Source organism: Balaenoptera acutorostrata, chromosome 7 (assembly GCF_949987535.1).
Source record: "Balaenoptera acutorostrata chromosome 7, mBalAcu1.1, whole genome shotgun sequence".
Taxonomy (NCBI): domain Eukaryota; kingdom Metazoa; phylum Chordata; class Mammalia; order Artiodactyla; family Balaenopteridae; genus Balaenoptera; species Balaenoptera acutorostrata.
In genome coordinates this window covers 1,603,001-1,620,302 of record NC_080070.1, presented here as the reverse complement: position 1 = coordinate 1,620,302, position 17,302 = coordinate 1,603,001, and the positions used below count along the sequence as shown (strand labels likewise).

The following is a 17,302-nucleotide window of genomic DNA, read 5'->3' as shown; positions in this document are numbered from 1 at the left end:
CTGAAAGTCGGAAATCAAGGTGTAGGCGGGGTGGGTCCCTCCCGGGTGGGTCCCTCCCAGGGCTGCAGGACAGGACCTACTCCAGGCCTCCTCCAGCTTCTGATGTGGCTGCAATCCTTGGAGTCCCTGGGCTCGAGGAGCATCTCCGCCATCGCTGCCTCGGACATCGCATAGCCTTCTATCTGTGTGTGAGCTGTGAGCCCCAATTTCCCTCTTAAGAACACCTGTCTTTGGATGTAGGGCCTGCCCAATCCAGCAAGGCCTCCTCCTAACTTTGCATCTGCAAAGGCCCTATTTCCACACGAGGGCACGTCCACAAATTCCAGCGGACTTGAACTCAGGGGGGATACCAGTCACCCCAGGGGGCGGCTGTCCATGGAGCGGTAATCAGGGAACATCATCCCCGGGAATCCCAGCAATCCTAATAAGGGACAGGTGCGTCATTACGCGGAGCGCGGAGGGACCTGAGGCCTGAGGTTGAGTGAAAGGAGCAGTGAGCTCAGGACCAAGCTTCCCGTGAGCAACACGCAGCGACACACCGCGTGGTCCCATGGCTCCACCCGCGCTCCACCCGCGCTCCACCCGCACACGCGTCCTTAAGGATCCACCCCCACCCCTACCCCGTAAGCGCGGTTACTACTGTGGAACGTCGTTAGGAGCCTTCTTTACCATAATCTCTAAAGTTTTCGTTTTTAAACGAGAATGAATTTGTGCGCATTCGAAAGTTAAAGTTTACAGTCTTTTAAGAGCAGGCACCATTTGCTGCCGTGCGGCTCCCTGCGCTGCCGCCCTCCCGCCAGCAGGGGGCGCCGCCCCGCCCCGCGCAGCGCGCCGCTCTCCGCCCGGAAGTCTCGCCCCAACCGGAAGTCGCGCGTCGGCGCGTCCCGGAAAATATCGGAGTCTACGAGCGCTGCAGCCCTGGTCCCGAGCGGCTGCCGGGGGCACATGGCCCGTGGGAAGCGCCGAGTCGGGCGCGGGCCGCGCCGCGGGCCTGGGGGCGGTGGGGAGGGGGCCCTGAAGCGGCTAAAGCTAGCAGTGGAGGAGTTCGTGCAGGCGACTTCGGAGAGCGAGACCCCCGGCGGCCGCGAGGGGCCCCGGGCTCAGGGACGCGTGCGCCCGGGCGGGAGGAAAAGCCGCAGGGAGCTGAGGAAGGAGAAGCGGCACCTGAGGAAGGCGCGCCGGCTCCAGAGGACGGCCGGCCCCTCGCAGGGCCCGGGCCCGGGCGGCGGCGGAGCCGGGGGAGCGAGCGGCCCCCGGGCGGAGGCGACGCAGGAGGAGGACGGCCAGCCGTCCCCACGGCGGGCCTCGCGGCCGTCCGAGGGGCTGCGACCTCTCTCGGTCCCGGCCAAGGCCGGCCAGGTCCAGGCCAGGGGTCCCCTCGGCAGGACCAAGGCCCCCGCAGCCGCCGCCGCTGCCCGGAAACGGGCACTTCTGGCGGCCAACGAGGAGGAGGATCGAGAGATCCGAAAGCTGGAGCGGTGCCTCGGGTTGAACAAGCGCAGAAAGAAGGGCGACGGAAGCTCCGTGCCTCCTAGCTTTTCCCGCGATGGGCTCGACTATATCCTGGGAGCCCTGGACTCTGGGAAAAGTAGTGGCTGGTATGAAAGCAGCAGTGAGGAGGAAGAAGAGGATGCGGGACAGACACTCCCCGAAAGTGACACCGAGGACGAACGGGAGGAGCAGGATGTGGAAGACGAAGGCGAGCGGGAGGCAGAAGCGGGAGCGCAGAGCGAGGAGGAGGACCAGCAGGATGTAGGCGAGGGACAGCGAGAAGCCGGAGGAGCGGAGGGGAGAGCGAAGGAGGAAGGGAGGAAAAAGAGAGTCCGTTTTGCCGAAGATGAAGAGAGGAGTGAAAATCCCTCGGAGGATGTTGACGCAGACGATAAGGTATTAGATTGTGAACAACCTGAGTCCTCTGGGATTTCCTTCAAAATAACGGGTGGGGCAGAGCATGGGACAGAAGTGACACCGTTGATGTATGGATAATTGTTTGAGCTGAGTGTGGGTCTGTCGGGTTATTTAAATTTCCGCAATAAAGAGACAGGGAGAAAAACATCCCTAGAGACCTTTCTATGCCAGGGACTTACCGGCCGTTCCCACCGTTGTCCTAAGGTCACATCCTCACTCGGTTCGCTGCCTCGGCCTCCAAACCTGACTTCGGCTCCCCTCCGCCATGCTTTGTTCCCACCTCCCGTGTACCCTGGGGACTCCTGCGCCGCCCCTGAGTCACCCCTGCCACACCTAGTCCTTTTTCTGTCCAGCTGCTCCTGGAGTGGATCCTGCTAAAGCACAGAGCTGATCTCCGAGACTCCCTTGGATAAAGTCTCACACGGACGACCAGGTTTAGAACCCACAGCAGAGCAGACGAGGCCTCACGTGCTGGCCCCTTGCCTGTTAAAACGGCGTCACCTCCACACGCACCTTGAAGGCGGCCTTACGGCATTGCCTGTGTTTCCTTCTCCACTTCTCACCATTTCACCCTTCTGCCTCTGAGTATATTATTTCTTTTGTCTGCAAGGCCTTTCCTCCATTTGTCACTGTTTGTGTTTATCTGTTAAGGTCACACATCTCTGGGAATCTTTTCTCCTCCTGAAGGATATGAAGTGTCTTTCGTTTCTGTCCTTGGTGCCTTAGCACCTGGCACTCTGTGAGCAGTGCCCAAGTGCTATCGGTTCCTCTCTTAGCACCTTAAGTTTTGACTGTTCCCAAGTCTCTTTCACAGCCTGTGGAGGTGTAATTGACATACTAACGGGTGTCTCAAGAGTAAGTTTCTGTGTATGAAAATGTGCTTTCGCCAGCTCAGCTTAAAGCCCGACAGCAAGGATCATGCCTTACAGATGTCTGTCTCCTAAAGGCTTGTCAGGGAGTGTTGGTCGGTGGTAATGGCTTGTAATCCTCTCAGTTGAAAATCTAGGAAATAGTAGTGGATTGATTTTGATTTTATCATGTAAATTTAGATGTTGGTTTTGACAGGTTTGAAACTACTTTGGACCGCTCTTTCTCCAAAACTGGTGATGCACTTAATTTAGGTGTTTGTGTGCTGCCGTGCCTACTGTGAACTGAGGCTGGCAGAAGTGTAGAATACAGGGCTCTGTCGGGTAGACAAGGGGGGCGGGGGGGCGCAGCCAGGTCTGAAGAGTTACAGAGGGAAAAGTAAGGTGATGAAATGTAGTGTTGATGTTAATGTAAATAATGACGTCCATCGTCCCGGCCATGGCGTGCTTGTCCAGGACTGGAGCGGGCACTCGGGAAATAGCTGATGTTCATGAAGCAGCAGTAGTCAGTAGTGACAGCCTCTCCCAGTTCTTGGGAATTGAATATCGAAGTGAGTGTAGCAAGGGGAAAGGTGGGGTGTAGCCAATGTACATTTTTTGGTAATTTATTTCTGTCCTTTCAAGCAGAGTCTTTGTGAAAATGGTGGAAAGTACATCCCACCTCACGTGAGGCGAGAAGAGGAGACAGTGGATGCCCAGAAAAAGGAAGAACTAGAGAGGCTCAAGAAACAGGTCAAAGGTCTGATTAACAGGTAACCTCGAGACAGTGTATTGTGTTACTTCAAGAGATTGTCTCTTTTCTAAAAACACAGGAATGGTTCTGGGAATTAAACCAAAGCCTGCATTGCCGCCTTTTTTTTTTTTTTTTTTTTAATTTCTTTTTAATTAAAACACTCTTCTTGGTGCGTCCTGGGGTTTTACTGAACATGCCATCTGATGTTCGGAGTTGGCACAGCTGCAGTGCATATACCTCCTCCCACCCCCACCCAGCACGGCCCTGACCTCCATGTTAGGAAATAAAAGATTCTTGTGCCAGCAGAAAATGGAAAAGCTGGGATATTTTCCAACAGTACATATGGATGTGCTAACGATGGTGCCCTGCCTCTGCCGGGGGAGGTCGGGTGAGGATATCAGTGGCGTCTCCTCATCACAGTCTCTGTGGTCTTGAAGGGAATCCTGCGTGTGCCTTACTGTGGCCGCATTTCAGCTGGAAGGACAGCAGTTAACGTTATTTGAAGATTCCAGAAGATTCTGTGTTATGTACATATATACTGGATTATTGGGACAGAATAAGAATTGTTCGTGGGTCAAATACATACACAAGAGAGGATCTATTGGAAGTATTAATAACTTTTTCAATTTTTTTTAATTGACCTAAAAACACAATTCTTGATTTGAAACAGCACTGTCGCTCTGTCTTTCCAACTGTCTGCAGGCTGAGTGAGCCGAACCTGGCCTCCATCAGTGGCCAGCTGGAGGAGCTGTACATGGGCCACAGCAGGAAGGACATGAATGACACTCTGACGGGCGTCCTCCTGAGCGCCTGCGCCCCGGACGCGGCCATGCCCGCCAGGCTGGTGATGGAGCATGTCCTCCTGGTCAGCATTCTTCATTGCACAGTTGGCATCGAGGTAGGGCTGCCTCTCTCCACCCGTTAGCTGTCCAAGTGCTGCTGGTGTCAGCGATCAGCTGACACGGCTCAAGGCCACCTTGTCTGTATCGTATCATCCTAAACCGCACTCGGTAGCTACGTGATGTTGGCCAACTTCTGCTTTTGCGCTTGGTCCCTTCTGACATGGCCTTATTGTCTGCTAGTCCTGTCCCTCTGGACTGACGTCGTGGGCTTGCCTTCATCTACTCTGTGTTCCCCACAGTAACAGTGACTGTTTCAGGCGTTCAGAGCACAGGGCTTTGTGTTGGGCAAGAGGCCACCGGAATGTGAGGTAAAACTGGGCATGAAGCGAGGGGACACGTGACAGTGCCTGGGCTTGGAGCCTTGGTCCCCCTGGGTGGGCCACAGACCTGCCCGTGTCTGTGAAGTGGGGCTGTTGTCGGGATTCAGTGGACAGCGTGTCTAAAGCATCTCCTGTGCGGTGCCTGGTGCCCAGTAGGTGCTGCTGAGGAAATAGCATCCCCGTGCCACCCGGCCCGCCCCGTGCCCTTGGTCCTTGGTCAGGGACCCTTGTGTTGGCGTCAGGGGGGCCCACCTCGTCCTGGGTCCTCGTCTGTCACCTCCCACAGTGAGATCGTAACCTTCCTGGTCAGCTTCCACTCCCTCCGTGTGGCTGCTTGCAGGGTTGTTGAGGGAAGTCGGTCTGGTTGCAGGACTTTACACTAAGGTGGACGCGTGAGTGAGTGAGTAGGCTGACGAGGTGTAATTTTCCCAGGTGACCTTTCTGTTGACCAGAGAACGTGGTGACCCCTTAGGATCTTGGCGTGGGGCAGTATCTGTTGGTGGCGCTGTTGAGCTTCTCTGCCTTCTGATTGCCCTCCTCCCAGAACAGGCCTCGGCAGCAACGTGTCACTGCTAGTCTGATCCCCTGGTGTAAGTCCTGGGGACTCCCAGCAGGATGAGTGGGGCAGGTATGTATTTAGCCCCGCTTTGCAAACGCAGCAAAGCCCCTGAAGGCCGTGCTGCCCCCAGATCGCGGGCTGCGGACGGTTCCCGGGGCCTTGCCTCCCCGCTGCCGCTGTGCTCTTCACATCCTCCCACGTTTCTAGGACCTGCTCACAATTATGGTCTTGAAAATCATTTGAGGTCTTCCAGAGTGGGCCTGTCCGGGGCTTACTTTAAAGAGCACAGACTTTCTAGAAGGCCTTCTCCTTGCATCTGCTGGAGGCTCAGCAGTGAGGGCAGTGCTGGGCGGGGAGACCAGCCACCTGGTGCCTCCCCACCCTCCCCTGGGGGCTTGGTCTGGCGGTTTCACGGCAGGGAGTGTATGCGGGAGCCTGGCCCGTGGGAAGTGCTCGGTAAAGTTAGTGCCTGTGAGCCTCGCGTGCTTGGAGTTCCGCCTTTCCTCCCACTGCAGGCTCATCACCCTCCCTAGAGAAACCTCTGAGCCACGCTTTTCTCCTCTAGCCGAGGTCATATTGTAGGAACTTTCTGTCAAAATTTTATTGAAATTTATTTTTATTTATTTATTTATTTGGCTGGGTCGGGTCTTAGTCGCAGCACGTGGGATCTTCGTTGCAGCGTGCGGGCTTCTCTCTAGTTGTGGCGCAAGAGCTCTAGAGCACGGGCTTACTTGCCCCACGGCATATGGGATCTTAGTTCCCCGACCAGGGATTGAACCCACATCCCCTCCATTGGAAGGCAGATTCTTAACCACTGGACCACCAGGGAAGTCCCAGTGAGAACTTTGAAAGGTGGCAACTCTGGCACCTCCTGGGCACAGGGAGGCGAGGACAGAGGAGGGGGCGTGGGCCCCGAGACCTCTGAACAGCAGACTCTCCTCAGCTGCACCAGCTGTTTAGGGAATCGCTCTTCTGGCCTAATTGTTTGATTTCTAAGGGCTTCTCTTCATTACAAAGCGTAGTGGAATCACTGGGTCCCTTCCTAGTGCCCTGTGATGGCCACGATTCATTCAGCGCCATTACAGGCTGTCCTAGTGCACCCCCGGTCCTCCTGGACCATCCCGGAGTACTTGACAATCAAAACGGTTTCAGTACAGACAGCGTTTCATTGAGTTACAGAAAAAGCCGTACACCCTGACCACCTACACAGTATCAGGAATCCCTTGCATTTGAAAATGGGAGATCATTGGTCCCACTTCTCGTTTAAACCTTCACTAACAGCGTGAGGGACAGCTGAGGTGATCGTTCCAGGGCAAGTCGCGAGGGGACTTCAGCTAGCGACAGCCACTAAAACTGGTGCCGGAGGAGGCTGAGCTGTCCAAACTCTGGTTCCACTGAACTTCTCTCAGGCCTGCGATGAGGAAAGCATCCTCACAGGAATCCATGCAAAGAGGAGCGTGAGTTACAAAGCCACGGTGTCGGTTACTGAACTGCTTCTGAGTCGCTGAAAAATCAAAACTCAGGTCTGTGCAGATTTGTGTTAAAATCCCCAAGTCAGAATTAATTTATTTGTTTAAATAACTTTAGCAATGTGAATGTTATTCCTATTTTTAAATGCTATACTGTTATATTTTATTTTGAAGACATTAAATGGAATCTGTAATTTTGCCAGATTTTGATATGATTAAATAATTCCATTTGTGTGATTGAAAACATACCTGAGTATGTTTTGTTTTATACCTGAAGTTTTCTTGATGTCCGCAGAATTCTAATTTCTTTTTTAAAGTTGTGTTTGAATGTAATATAGTAGTCATGATAGGAGAGTATATTCTTCAGGTTTATCTTTAGAGAAGAGGCTTGAATTGGGAGTTTATAGGTTAAAGTTGTTTTTTCTCAGGTCTTCAGAAACTAAAGAACACATCCAGTCTGTCAGAGCTGCCTCTGCGAAGTCACTCTTCCCTCCTGCCGATCTGGTGCCTTTCTCTGGACTCCTCTAGCATTTATTTTGTGATTTGGCAGTGACATGTGTATATTTTCCTGCGACAGCCTGTCCGGTTGATCTCATCCTCACCCAGGATTTTAACTACCACACCTGCTTCTATAACCAGCCCTGCCCAGGTGTCCTACGGTTCAGGCTTTATAAGGCTTTTTTTTTTTCCAACCTTGTGTCTTGCGGGATCTCAGTTCCCCGACCAGGGCTCGAACCTGTGCCCCCTGCGGTGGAAGTGCGGAGCGCTAACCGCTGGACGGCGGGGAACCCCGTAGGTTAAAATGATTTCACCCAACCCGCACTTCTGCTCCCGCTCCCGGATGAACCGTCCCCGTCAGAAGCTCCGTCAGCTGCTGTTATGCAGAAGGTTGATCTTTCCCGTCCACTGAGTGGCCACACCCTCTAGTTCTGTCGCTGGGTGACTCTTGGGCCCGGTCCGCCTTCAAGGGTCCAGCACGGCTGCGGTGATCCGCGTCCCCATGTCTCAGCTGGAGAGTCGACATCGCTCCGCCACCGCTGGGCGCCCACACCCGTCTTCTCCCTCCAGGCCCAACCGAGCTGGAGAAGTGAGCCGTGTTAGATAGTAGTGCGTTTTTAGAGATACGGATGTGTCCTTAACATTCTTAACGATTTCATTTTTCCAAGGAACTAGAATGGCTGCTGGCCAGAAACAGCACCTCGTTGATTTTAAGGACAGGAAGGTGCACTTCGAGGGAAGGTGGGCGCTGGGCACCCTGCTCTGCGCCTTGTGTGGTGTGGTGTTTTCCTCTGTAAAGCACTGGGCACTCAGACTCGTGGTTTTAGAGGTTTTGCCCTGCTGGAGTTCGTATCCTGCCACATGTACATTTTATGTGTTCATTTTAAAAGTACTAATTCTTTCAACATGTGTTGAAGTTAAAAGAAGAAGGACCCCTGAGAATGACTTGCTAACTTGATTCTTACACGTTTGCAGTAATGTTTTTTCTGTTCTTCATCCAGGTCGGTGCGCACTTTTTGGAGGCTGTGGTGAGGAAGTTTGCTGACGTCTATAAAAGCGGATGTGACGGGAAAGAGTGTGACAACCTGTTCGCCATCATTGCCCATTTATATAACTTCCACGTGGTGCAGTCTCTCCTCATCTTTGACATTTTGAGAAAACTTACTGGAACTTTCACAGAAAAAGATATCGAACTGATCCTGTTAATGCTGAGAAACGTGGGCTTTTCCTTGAGAAAAGATGATGCTTTGTCGCTCAAGGAACTGATCACTGAGGCCCAGGCCAAAGCCAGCGGGGCAGGCGGCAGGTTCCGGGACCAGAGCAGGGTACGAGCGCGTCACCTGACCTGCTTCCTAACTGCCTAAACGCTCACACTGACCAGAACTTAAACATGAGTATCTGGGGTAAATATTGCATTTCGTCTCCTAATGATCCCTGTTATCTTCTGCCTCATCTGGTTTTGTGGCTTCGTCTTCAAGGTGTGAGCGAACCTTGTGTCTTTACTGTTGTGAGTTTAAGAATCGATCTATTTAACATTCAGCCGTTCAGAAGAGGTTTACTGGGAAGGCCTGGGGGGAGGGGCGAGGGGGTCAGCCCTCCTGGCCTTCTGGCTCTTCCACTCGGCAGCGAAGGGACCAAGGCTTCCAGGCCTCGGTTTCCCCGTCTGGAAAGTGGGGCTCATGGTGGCCACCTTGTTTGCTGGTCTGCAGACTGAGGGGCACGGGAGAGTCATGGGAACCCCTGGGCGGGGCGAGGGCTCATTTGAGGAAAAAGGAAAGCGTCCCTGTGGGGAGGCATCAGGGGCGCAGGGCAGGGGCTGGCCTCGGGGCCTCGTAAACCTTGGAGGGAACTGGGATTTTATCCCAGAGGCACGTGAAGGGCTCTGAGCGGGTTTTCGTGCTGAGGTCACTTTGGCTACGATGTAGGAAAGAGAGAGAAGCCACCTCAGGGGTTGGGGTGATGATCAGCAGAGTTGCAGTGGACATGGGTTTAGGACGTAGAAGTGGCCAGACTTGGTGGGGGGAAGGAGAGAGAGGGAGGGGTCAGAGGTCACCCCAGGTACCAGCTTGGGCTTGCAGGTGGGCAGTAGTTTGTTCAGGAGACACACACTGGACAGGAAGACTGGCCCATTTTTGAGATGCTGAGGTGAGGGCTCGGGTTAGCTGTGAGGAGGGAGGTGTGGGCCGAGCCCGCTGAGGGTCCTGGGGGCCGCGGAGGTGGTGGTGGAGTTGCTGTGTAAGTGGGGGGGGGCGGCTCCAGGTGGGAGAGGAAGATCATGGGGGAGGGTCCCAGCGAAGACCCTGTCCCCGTGTTGAATGCTCAGGGGTCCCGTTTAAAACACAGACACGGCAGACACAGGCATTTGGCTCGAGCTGGCCTGAAGCTGGAGGAGCTGGGCTGGGGAGTGACTGGGTGGGTTTGGAGTCCTTGAGCGCTGATGGAAACGGCCTAAAGCTGGTCGTGGTGACGGCGGCACAGCCCCGAGTGTGCTCCGTGGGCGCTTGCTGTGTGAGTTATGTCTCAGCTGAAGTGAATGTTGGGGGGAGTCTCAGACAGGCTCTGTGGGAAGTCTTTGTGCTGTTCTTGAAAGTCTTCTCTTAAGTACGATGTCATTTCCAGTTTAAAAGTTAGAAAAGCAAAAAGGCCAGGAGTGGGAAGAGGTTGCAGATGCGGTGGGGAAGGAGGGCAACTGAGACCGGGGGCTGGTGGGGGCGGAAGGGCACGCGGCCCGGGCGTGTTCTCGGCCCGCGGGGCGGGGGAGCCCTGGGCGGCTGCTGAGGTCGGTGCCGCCTCTCCCAGAGGCGCCCCTGCCCCGTCCTCGGCGGCGGTGACCACGTGCGCAGAGGCGGTGTCTTTCTCCCCACGGTGAAGCGTTGTTGGTTCCTGGCATTTGAGATAATGGCTTTTCCTGTCTGTCTCCAGGTTCGCTTCATGCTGGAGACGCTGCTGGCCCTGAAGAACAACGACATGCGGAAGATCCCGGGCTACGACCCCGAGCCCCTGGAGAGGCTGCGGAAGCTGCAGAGAGCCCTGGTAGGTACCCTCCTTCCCGGCCGCCTGCGCTGCTGGGTCTGCGCCAACCCCCGTGAAGTTCCGGAGGGCGGTGGAGACGCAGGTCAGGTGCCCGCCTGGTTAGCGGGGGTTCCCAGACGTGAAAGGCAACTGCACGTTTCTGTGGGGCGATCCTCCCTGTGAGCTGCGTGTGTCCCACGCTGAGCCCTCCGCCCTCGGCCGCACCGGAGAATCGCGGGAGGACCCTCTGATCACTTTGGAACAGGGCCCGGGCCAGGGTCCCACTAGGACCAGGGAGGCCAGCCTGGGGAGTGGGAGCTCGTCTTTTTAAGCTCCCCAGAGCTTCTCAGCGTGGGGCCCCTCGGGCGAGTCCTTCGGCCCAGGCACCAGTCAGACCCAGAGTGGCCTCCTCCGGCAGACCCCCGGCCCCTGCTGGTGGAGTCCTCACTGCCGGCCCATGGGGCGCGCCTCCTGCCCGAGTCTGAGCCTCTCTGCCCACCCCCGCCCGTAACAGCTGTTCTAAGACAAGTGTTTTGGGTGATAGACCCACAAAGCCCAAACACACACACTGAGAGTTTACCTCGAACTTTGGCATTATTCCTAACCGGTTAACTGTCCCAGCTGTCAGTGACCCATCACAGCTTTCACGCACCAGAAACGCTGTTATCCAAGCTGGAAAGAGCCGGGGTTGCTGTTGCCCAGCCTCTGAGCTGCCGCGGCCTCCACTGGCTGCTGTTTTCTCAATCAGCTGCGCGGCGCTGGCTCAGGGACAGAGACTCAGCTCCGCGTCTCCTGGGACAGCGTCCTGAACGCCGAGCGGACCGGGCGCTGGTGGATCGTGGGGTCCGCGTGGAGTGGCGCCCCGATGATCGACAGCAGTCAGCAGAAGACCCCGCAGAAGCAGCTCACGGGGACGGTACGCGGCCCGTGCTCCCCACCGCCAAGCATGTGACCTGTGTCCCCACGCGGCTTTCCCTGGGTTTATTTGAAGACCTTATAGAAATGGCTACTGCTTTGTGATATCATTTAATTCCATTTCTGTTATTTCCTTTTAAAGTCTCAAAACGTTAGGAAAGGGACTTAAACGTTGAGTGGAGCGAGGGGAACGCAGGACGATCACCCAGTCATCCTGGCCTCCCCGCCCTCCTGGCCATCCTGGCCCCCCGCCTCCTGGCCGCAGCGCTTACCTAGCCTTCATTCCACTGGTGCTTCGACTGGCCGACCCTCTGCTCCCACAAAGCCTCCCATGTCAAGCGGTGTTCTCCTCGCGGGCTTGCTTTGCCTCTGGCTATTTTTCCTTTGTGGGGGCGCCGGGGGGTTTGCTCAAGAATAAAGGTTCCACGTTTACATACGTGTATTTACGCATACCTTACAGTTAGCCTTGGGTCAAGCCACAGAATTACACATACTACTTCTTAGAAACTTAGTAACCACGCTAAACCAAAGAACAGCTTTCACTGAAACGTCTGTATGATCTACGCCTGGTCGTCCCTCTTTCCAGGTTAGCTCGAAGATACTGGAGCTTGCCCGAAAGCAGAGAATGAACACCGACATCAGGAGAAACATATTTTGTACAGTTATGACTAGTGAAGACTTTCTGGACGCATTCGAGAAGCTCCTGAAGTAAGCCTGTGTGCGAGCCTCTGCTCCGTTACTGAGTTGGGTGCCACGTCGTGGAGGCCGGGGCCCTGCCCCTTCCCACCCGCTGCCCCGCGCCACGGGCTGCAGTCCAGCTCCTGCTAACTGACCGCTGGTAGCTCCAGATTAGGACGGTTTATGATCTGTTTTGATTGGAAAACGTCAGGTGACCGCCTGACAGTTCCTGGTGGCTGTTGTTTGTCATGAGTTGCTTAAAACCTTCCTGTTAAAGTTGTCTTTCCGATTACATCTAAATTAAACTTCCTGTTTAATTTAGTTGTGATTATATTACAACTTCTATAATTAGTTGTAATGAGATTGAAAAGCATCTGTGTACAAAGTACATCTAAAAAGTCTAATAATTAATTTTCCTTTATTTGCTTCAAATTCAAAAGGAAATGCAGGGGAAATGTTGCAGAACTACGGATGCTTGTCCAAAGTGAACACTATGCACTAAAAGGATGGATTTTACTGCGTGCAAACCAGACCATACGTTTTAGAAAAAAAAAAAACAAAGGCCCACAGCTGAGGCCCTGTTTGTTGTCGGTCGGTCACCAGTGACAGGCCTTTGTAGAGCCTGGGGTCCCCTCCTTCTGCCACGCTGTTGGAAAGCCTGAGGCCAGAGGCTGGGGCCGGGCCTGGATCTCCAGTCCTGCTCCCCGACCCTGTCTCCTCGGCCCACTTAACCCAACTGCCAGACAGGATGTGTTCCTCTCAAAGATTTCTGACTTGAAGCTGTTAAAATCTGGCGAATTGAAGGTTTAGTCCTCGCTATTCCTGTCTTACAGGCTGGGGCTTAAGGATCAGCAGGAGAGAGAAATCGTCCACGTCCTCGTAGACTGCTGTCTTCAAGAGAAAACGTACAACCCTTTCTACGCGTTCCTGGCGGGCAAGTTCTGTGACTACGCGAGGAGCTTTCAGGTGACAGCTGGGAGGCTGGCTGCCTGTGTCCCACTCTCCTCTCTAACCACCCTGGCTGACTCGGCCCTCCTGGGATGCGGGGCCTGAGTCAGGGGCCACCCCAGCCAAGAACTGTGTGCAGAGGGTGGGCACAACCTGAGCCGTGTCCCCATGTCACCTTTCCCTGTCACAGATGAGGGGTCACGACCCGCATAACCGGCGAGTGCCTCTGGTTTATGCTGCACCATCTTTTTCTAATGTTTCTGCTGATTTAAGGGAAAATACCGTAATGGAAAGAAATTACTGTGAAGCTATTTCAAACTACTGTATATAGGAAAGGAGAGTGTAGTTGCTTCTAAAAAGTCTTGATTTTTAGGATATTTTAAGTAAGTGAATAAGTACAGTACCTTTGGATTATATTTTTAGTGATTTATTCTAATAATTTGTTGAATTTTACCTTTTTTTTTTTTTCTTTGTGTTATTTAGATGACATTCCAGTTCAGCATATGGGACAAATTTCGGGACTTAGAAACTCTGCCAGCCACTAACTTCTCTAACTTGGTTCACCTGGTGGCCCACTTGTTGAAGACAAAGTCACTGCCACTTTCCATTTTGAAGGTGTGTATAACGTGGGGGATGATCTGAAGCACTGAAGATGATAGCGTGCGGTTGAGCCTTGAGCCGCGTGGGGTCGGGGCACCGGCACCGGCCCCGGCACAGTCGTAGTCTGAGTGTAGCTTTACAGTCGGCCTCCGTATCCTGGTTCCACATGTGAGGATTCAGCCAGCTTTGGAGCGTGTGGTCCTGCAGTGCGTGTTTAGTGAAAACAGTCCTCATGTGAGTGGACTACACAGTCCAAAGCCGAGTTCAGGGGCCAGGTGTAATTCTGTATGTTTGGTACCTTAGAATATACGTTTCCTTAGATCCTGACTCACCTGAAAAACACTCATTATCAGACCATCATAGGAAATCGCCAGGTGAGCGCGCAGTGTGAAGTTGCCTAGTAGCTCAAGGCGCCGTTACAGTTGTTTGCTCCTTTACACGAATCAGTCTCGGGACTTGCGGTGCGTGTGCGGGCCATCCCGAGCCCCGCGGCGGCCGCTGCCCCGTCACAAAGCAGTGGGGACGTGGGAGCTGTGCCGAAGCTGGGCTCCTGCCGCCCCTCCCGTGGCCGTGACACGTCTTTCAGACCAGGGGCAGCCTCGCCCCCGTCCAGTTCCCACGTTGACGCGTCAGAGACGACGAAACGCACATGCTCTGGAGGTGGTCCGGGGTGGGCAGCGAAGCCTAGACGTGAGAGGCGGGTCAAGGTGGCCTGGGCAGTAGGACCTCGGGGGCCTGGGGGTCCTGACGGTGTGGGCTGTGAGAGAAGCTGAGGGGCAGGGGTAGCTGGGGGCCCGGCCTCTCGCCTTCTGCTTCCTGACCCTTGGGACAGGCTCGGCTGCGGTTTCCTGTCTGTGTTCATGTATTTGTTCACCAGAGCGCCTGTCGAGTTAACTGCGCGTTCCTTAGGGGGGTGCCCTTGGGTTTTGGCTGCTGTACTGAAAATGAGGGCCAGAGCCTCGTCCCACATTCCAGGCCTGGGGAGAATTTACACACGGAGAGCTAGTGCCTTCTCCTTGCTGGGGGCAGTCTTGCCTTCGGTTCACTTGAGTTTGAGCTCAGAATGGAACAGGACGTGGCGTGTCCCTCAGATGCAGCCCGTCCTGGAGAAGCCTTGAAGCAGCCCGGCCCCTCCGTACCCCACAGGGCTCTGGCTGTAGGCAGCACCCGTGTCTGCCTGTGGTTAACCAGGCTCTTGATGTCCTTTTACAGTTACTTAATTCAGCATAAGCTTGAAATTTATCCATGTTGATATCTGCAGTTCTGTCCTTAGATTTTATTACTGCTGTATAGTATTCCACTGTATAAGTATACTATGATTGTTATATATATGAATTAGTCTCTTCTGGATCTAAATTGTGTGTGTGTGTGTGTGTGTGTGTGGTTTTAATTAGGGGATAGTTTCTTTAAGACATGGAGATAATCGTTTCAACTCCAGGAATGAGATTCCTGATTCACTAGGTACCCATCCGCCCCCGGACCTGACTCAGCACCACCGAGTCAGCACTGCTCTCGCCAGTGGTGTGCACTCCCTGCAGCAGTGCACGAGTGGTCCCAGGGCCCCATGTCCTTGCTGACAGCTGTTCATTTTATAAAACTGGAAATAGCCTTAGTTAAGGGGCAAGGGGAGCAGTAGTTTTTTACTCAAACTATAGTCAGAAGTCACTGCAAAGTTGGCTCAACAGTGTAACTTAACTATTTTTTATCCGGACTCTATTAGGTTGTTGAATTCAGTGAATTGGACAAACCCAGAGTCCACTTTTTACGAAAAGTGTTACATATGCTGCTCATGGAAACGGAAGTTGAAGACCTTGGTTTAATTTTTGCAAGGTTTGTTCCCAGCTCTTTCGATAAAACATGTGGAAAAGAGGAGAGAAATTGTTTTCACCTGTGTTGTTTTGTAAAAGCAAGTTTGTTTTACTTACATGTAGCTTTTCAGTTTTAATTTTAATAATACCCTGAACATTAATTTGGGGAACGTGAGACTTGCCTAATAGCAAACAGAAAATGATTTCTGACAGATAGCATATTAAGTTCTTACTTGAGAATTCTGGCCAGATGGAAGCTAGGTACGTCCCCCGCTTCGGGGTCCCTAGGGCTGAGACGGGGGCCGGCTGGTCACTGACGCGTGTCCCTTCCTCCTCAGGGTGTCCGACAGCCCCGCGCTGGGCCTGCTGCGGGAGGGCCTGAAGCTCTTCATCAGCCACTTCCTGCTGAAGGGCGGGCAGGCCCACGGGGGCGCCGAGGAGGCCAGCGCGCTGCGGGAGAGAGCCGAGCTCTGCGCCGGGGCCCTGCAGGGGAGGGCGTCCCTGAGGCCGTAGCCGGGCTGGGGGCCGAGGGGGGCTCATTCGCCTGCGATGCGGGGCCGCAGCACCGTCTGTCGTGTTTAAGATATTCTACTTCGGTCCAGGGTTTTACCGTATTTGTGTTTTGAACCGTCTTCAAATACCTATATTTATATCTCTAGGAGGCGGGGGAGAGGGAGGGAGGGGCGGGCCCCGGGCAGCAATGAGGCTGCGGAGGGGGTGTGCCAATGCCTAATTTTCTAATAGACGAAGTAAGCCTCTAGAGGGTGCGGTTATAAAGAAACGGATGGCGTTTTTATTTATCTTTTATGTATTGGTTAAAAGTTCAGAAACCGTCAGTTAAACATTCCTGAGGTTTGATTGATTATTTCAAGTACTTGGCAGGCACGTGTTCTGGAAGAGTCAGCAGTTGACTCAAGCCTTGCAGGTGTGGGTGCAGCACAGCAGGGGGGCGATCCTGGTTCCTCACCTGAAGTTCTGACGTGGGAAAGGACATCTTCCTTCCCCGCGAGTGTCTGTCACTTAGACCCATCGAGTCCGGGTGTGATGCACCTTCCGGAACAACTTTGAAGTCACCAGATAGACACTGGACACAGCAGGTGCCGCCTGCTGAGCGGTGTTCTCGGGGTATAAACACGCACAGGACAGACCGCCTGCGAGGGATGAATGTTCAGGATGCACCTAAGATATAGCGGCTCTCTCCCTCCCTTCCTCTGCTCATGGACAGAGAGAAAGCAGATGAAGCAAAATGTGCATTGTTGGGTGAAGTTTATACACATGAAGTATATTTTTACAGTTTTTCCTTAAGTTTTAAATTATTGCAAAATAAACAATTTTCATAAAGCATTCATAATGCAGAACGCATTCTTCAGAGGTCTAAAACGTTCCAATGTCTTTTCATGAAAATAATTAACCTAATTCAAATCACTTCTGCCTCTTTCGTAAAAAGAAAAAAAAAAAAAATAGGCCTTAGTGTAAAGCAGTGACACTGCTTCTGTTGGTTTACTTCACTGGTGAGGTGCCCCTGGGTGAGCGGGAAGAGCCAGGCGGGATGGAGAGAAGGCCCTGCTTGTTGCCCGTGACCAGAGCCTGGGGTCTGGGCCTGGGTGGCAGGGGCATCGGTCACCGAGAGCTCTGGGCACAGGGCAGCTGACCGGTGGGCACAGATGTCACAGCAGGGGCTGTGCGTCCCCTCAGGTGTTGCTTGGTGGGGCGGGTTCAGCACCCGACATTTGCTCTTGGCGCTCAGCCCGTCTGTCATTCAGTTTCAACTTTCCCAGTTGTGTGTGTGACTGTGTGTGTGCTCAGGCTGTGGTGTCTCTGAGTTACATCAGCTCAAAGCCTCTCTCTGGGAGGACCCGAGCAAGGGTTGGGACTTGGTCGCAGTCAACGCTTGCTGGGGGCCTCCTTGGTGCCACACGTGGAGTTGAGCCCTGGGACAGCTTGAAGGGTTCAAGACCATCATTTAAGTTTGACAGGACAGGTCCTGTAGTCAAAGTGCACCGAAGAGTGATGGAGACAGCCAGCTACTCCCAGCGCTCAGGGACGGAGAGCTTTGCAAAGGACGTGACGTTGGGACGTGACGTGC

General features: G+C 53.8%; 1 protein-coding gene across 3 annotated transcripts; it reads left to right on the top strand.

Moving 5' to 3' along the window:
• The first annotated feature begins 890 nt into the window (after positions 1 to 890).
• On the top strand, positions 891 to 16,560 carry NOM1 (nucleolar protein with MIF4G domain 1). Of its 3 annotated transcripts, none has more exons than XM_007165490.2 (11): positions 891 to 1,887; positions 3,402 to 3,526; positions 4,210 to 4,405; positions 8,257 to 8,580; positions 10,178 to 10,288; positions 11,016 to 11,183; positions 11,769 to 11,890; positions 12,694 to 12,826; positions 13,292 to 13,423; positions 15,129 to 15,238; positions 15,555 to 16,560. In XM_007165490.2, exons 1-11 carry the CDS (start codon positions 946 to 948, stop codon positions 15,727 to 15,729), a joined length of 2,538 nt encoding a protein of 845 aa, XP_007165552.2. In that variant the 5' UTR covers positions 891 to 945; the 3' UTR covers positions 15,730 to 16,560. The 3 variants fall into 3 exon arrangements, with proteins under 3 accessions (XP_007165552.2, XP_057406372.1, XP_057406373.1); XM_057550389.1 differs by having other exon boundaries at positions 3,399 to 3,526; XM_057550390.1 differs by lacking the exon at positions 11,016 to 11,183 and having other exon boundaries at positions 3,399 to 3,526.
• Positions 16,561 to 17,302: the final 742 nt, after the last annotated feature.

Bases quoted from the DNA above. Each gene is read 5' to 3' on its own strand.
- NOM1 (XM_057550389.1), top strand. From the start codon at position 946: ATGGCCCGTGGGAAGCGCCGAGTCGGGCGCGGGCCGCGCCGCGGGCCT. The intron at 10,289-11,015 runs GTAGGTACCCTC...TTTCTCAATCAG, and splicing joins GGAAGCTGCAGAGAGCCCTG to CTGCGCGGCGCTGGCTCAGG. The intron at 15,239-15,554 runs GTTTGTTCCCAG...CTTCCTCCTCAG, and splicing joins CTTGGTTTAATTTTTGCAAG to GGTGTCCGACAGCCCCGCGC.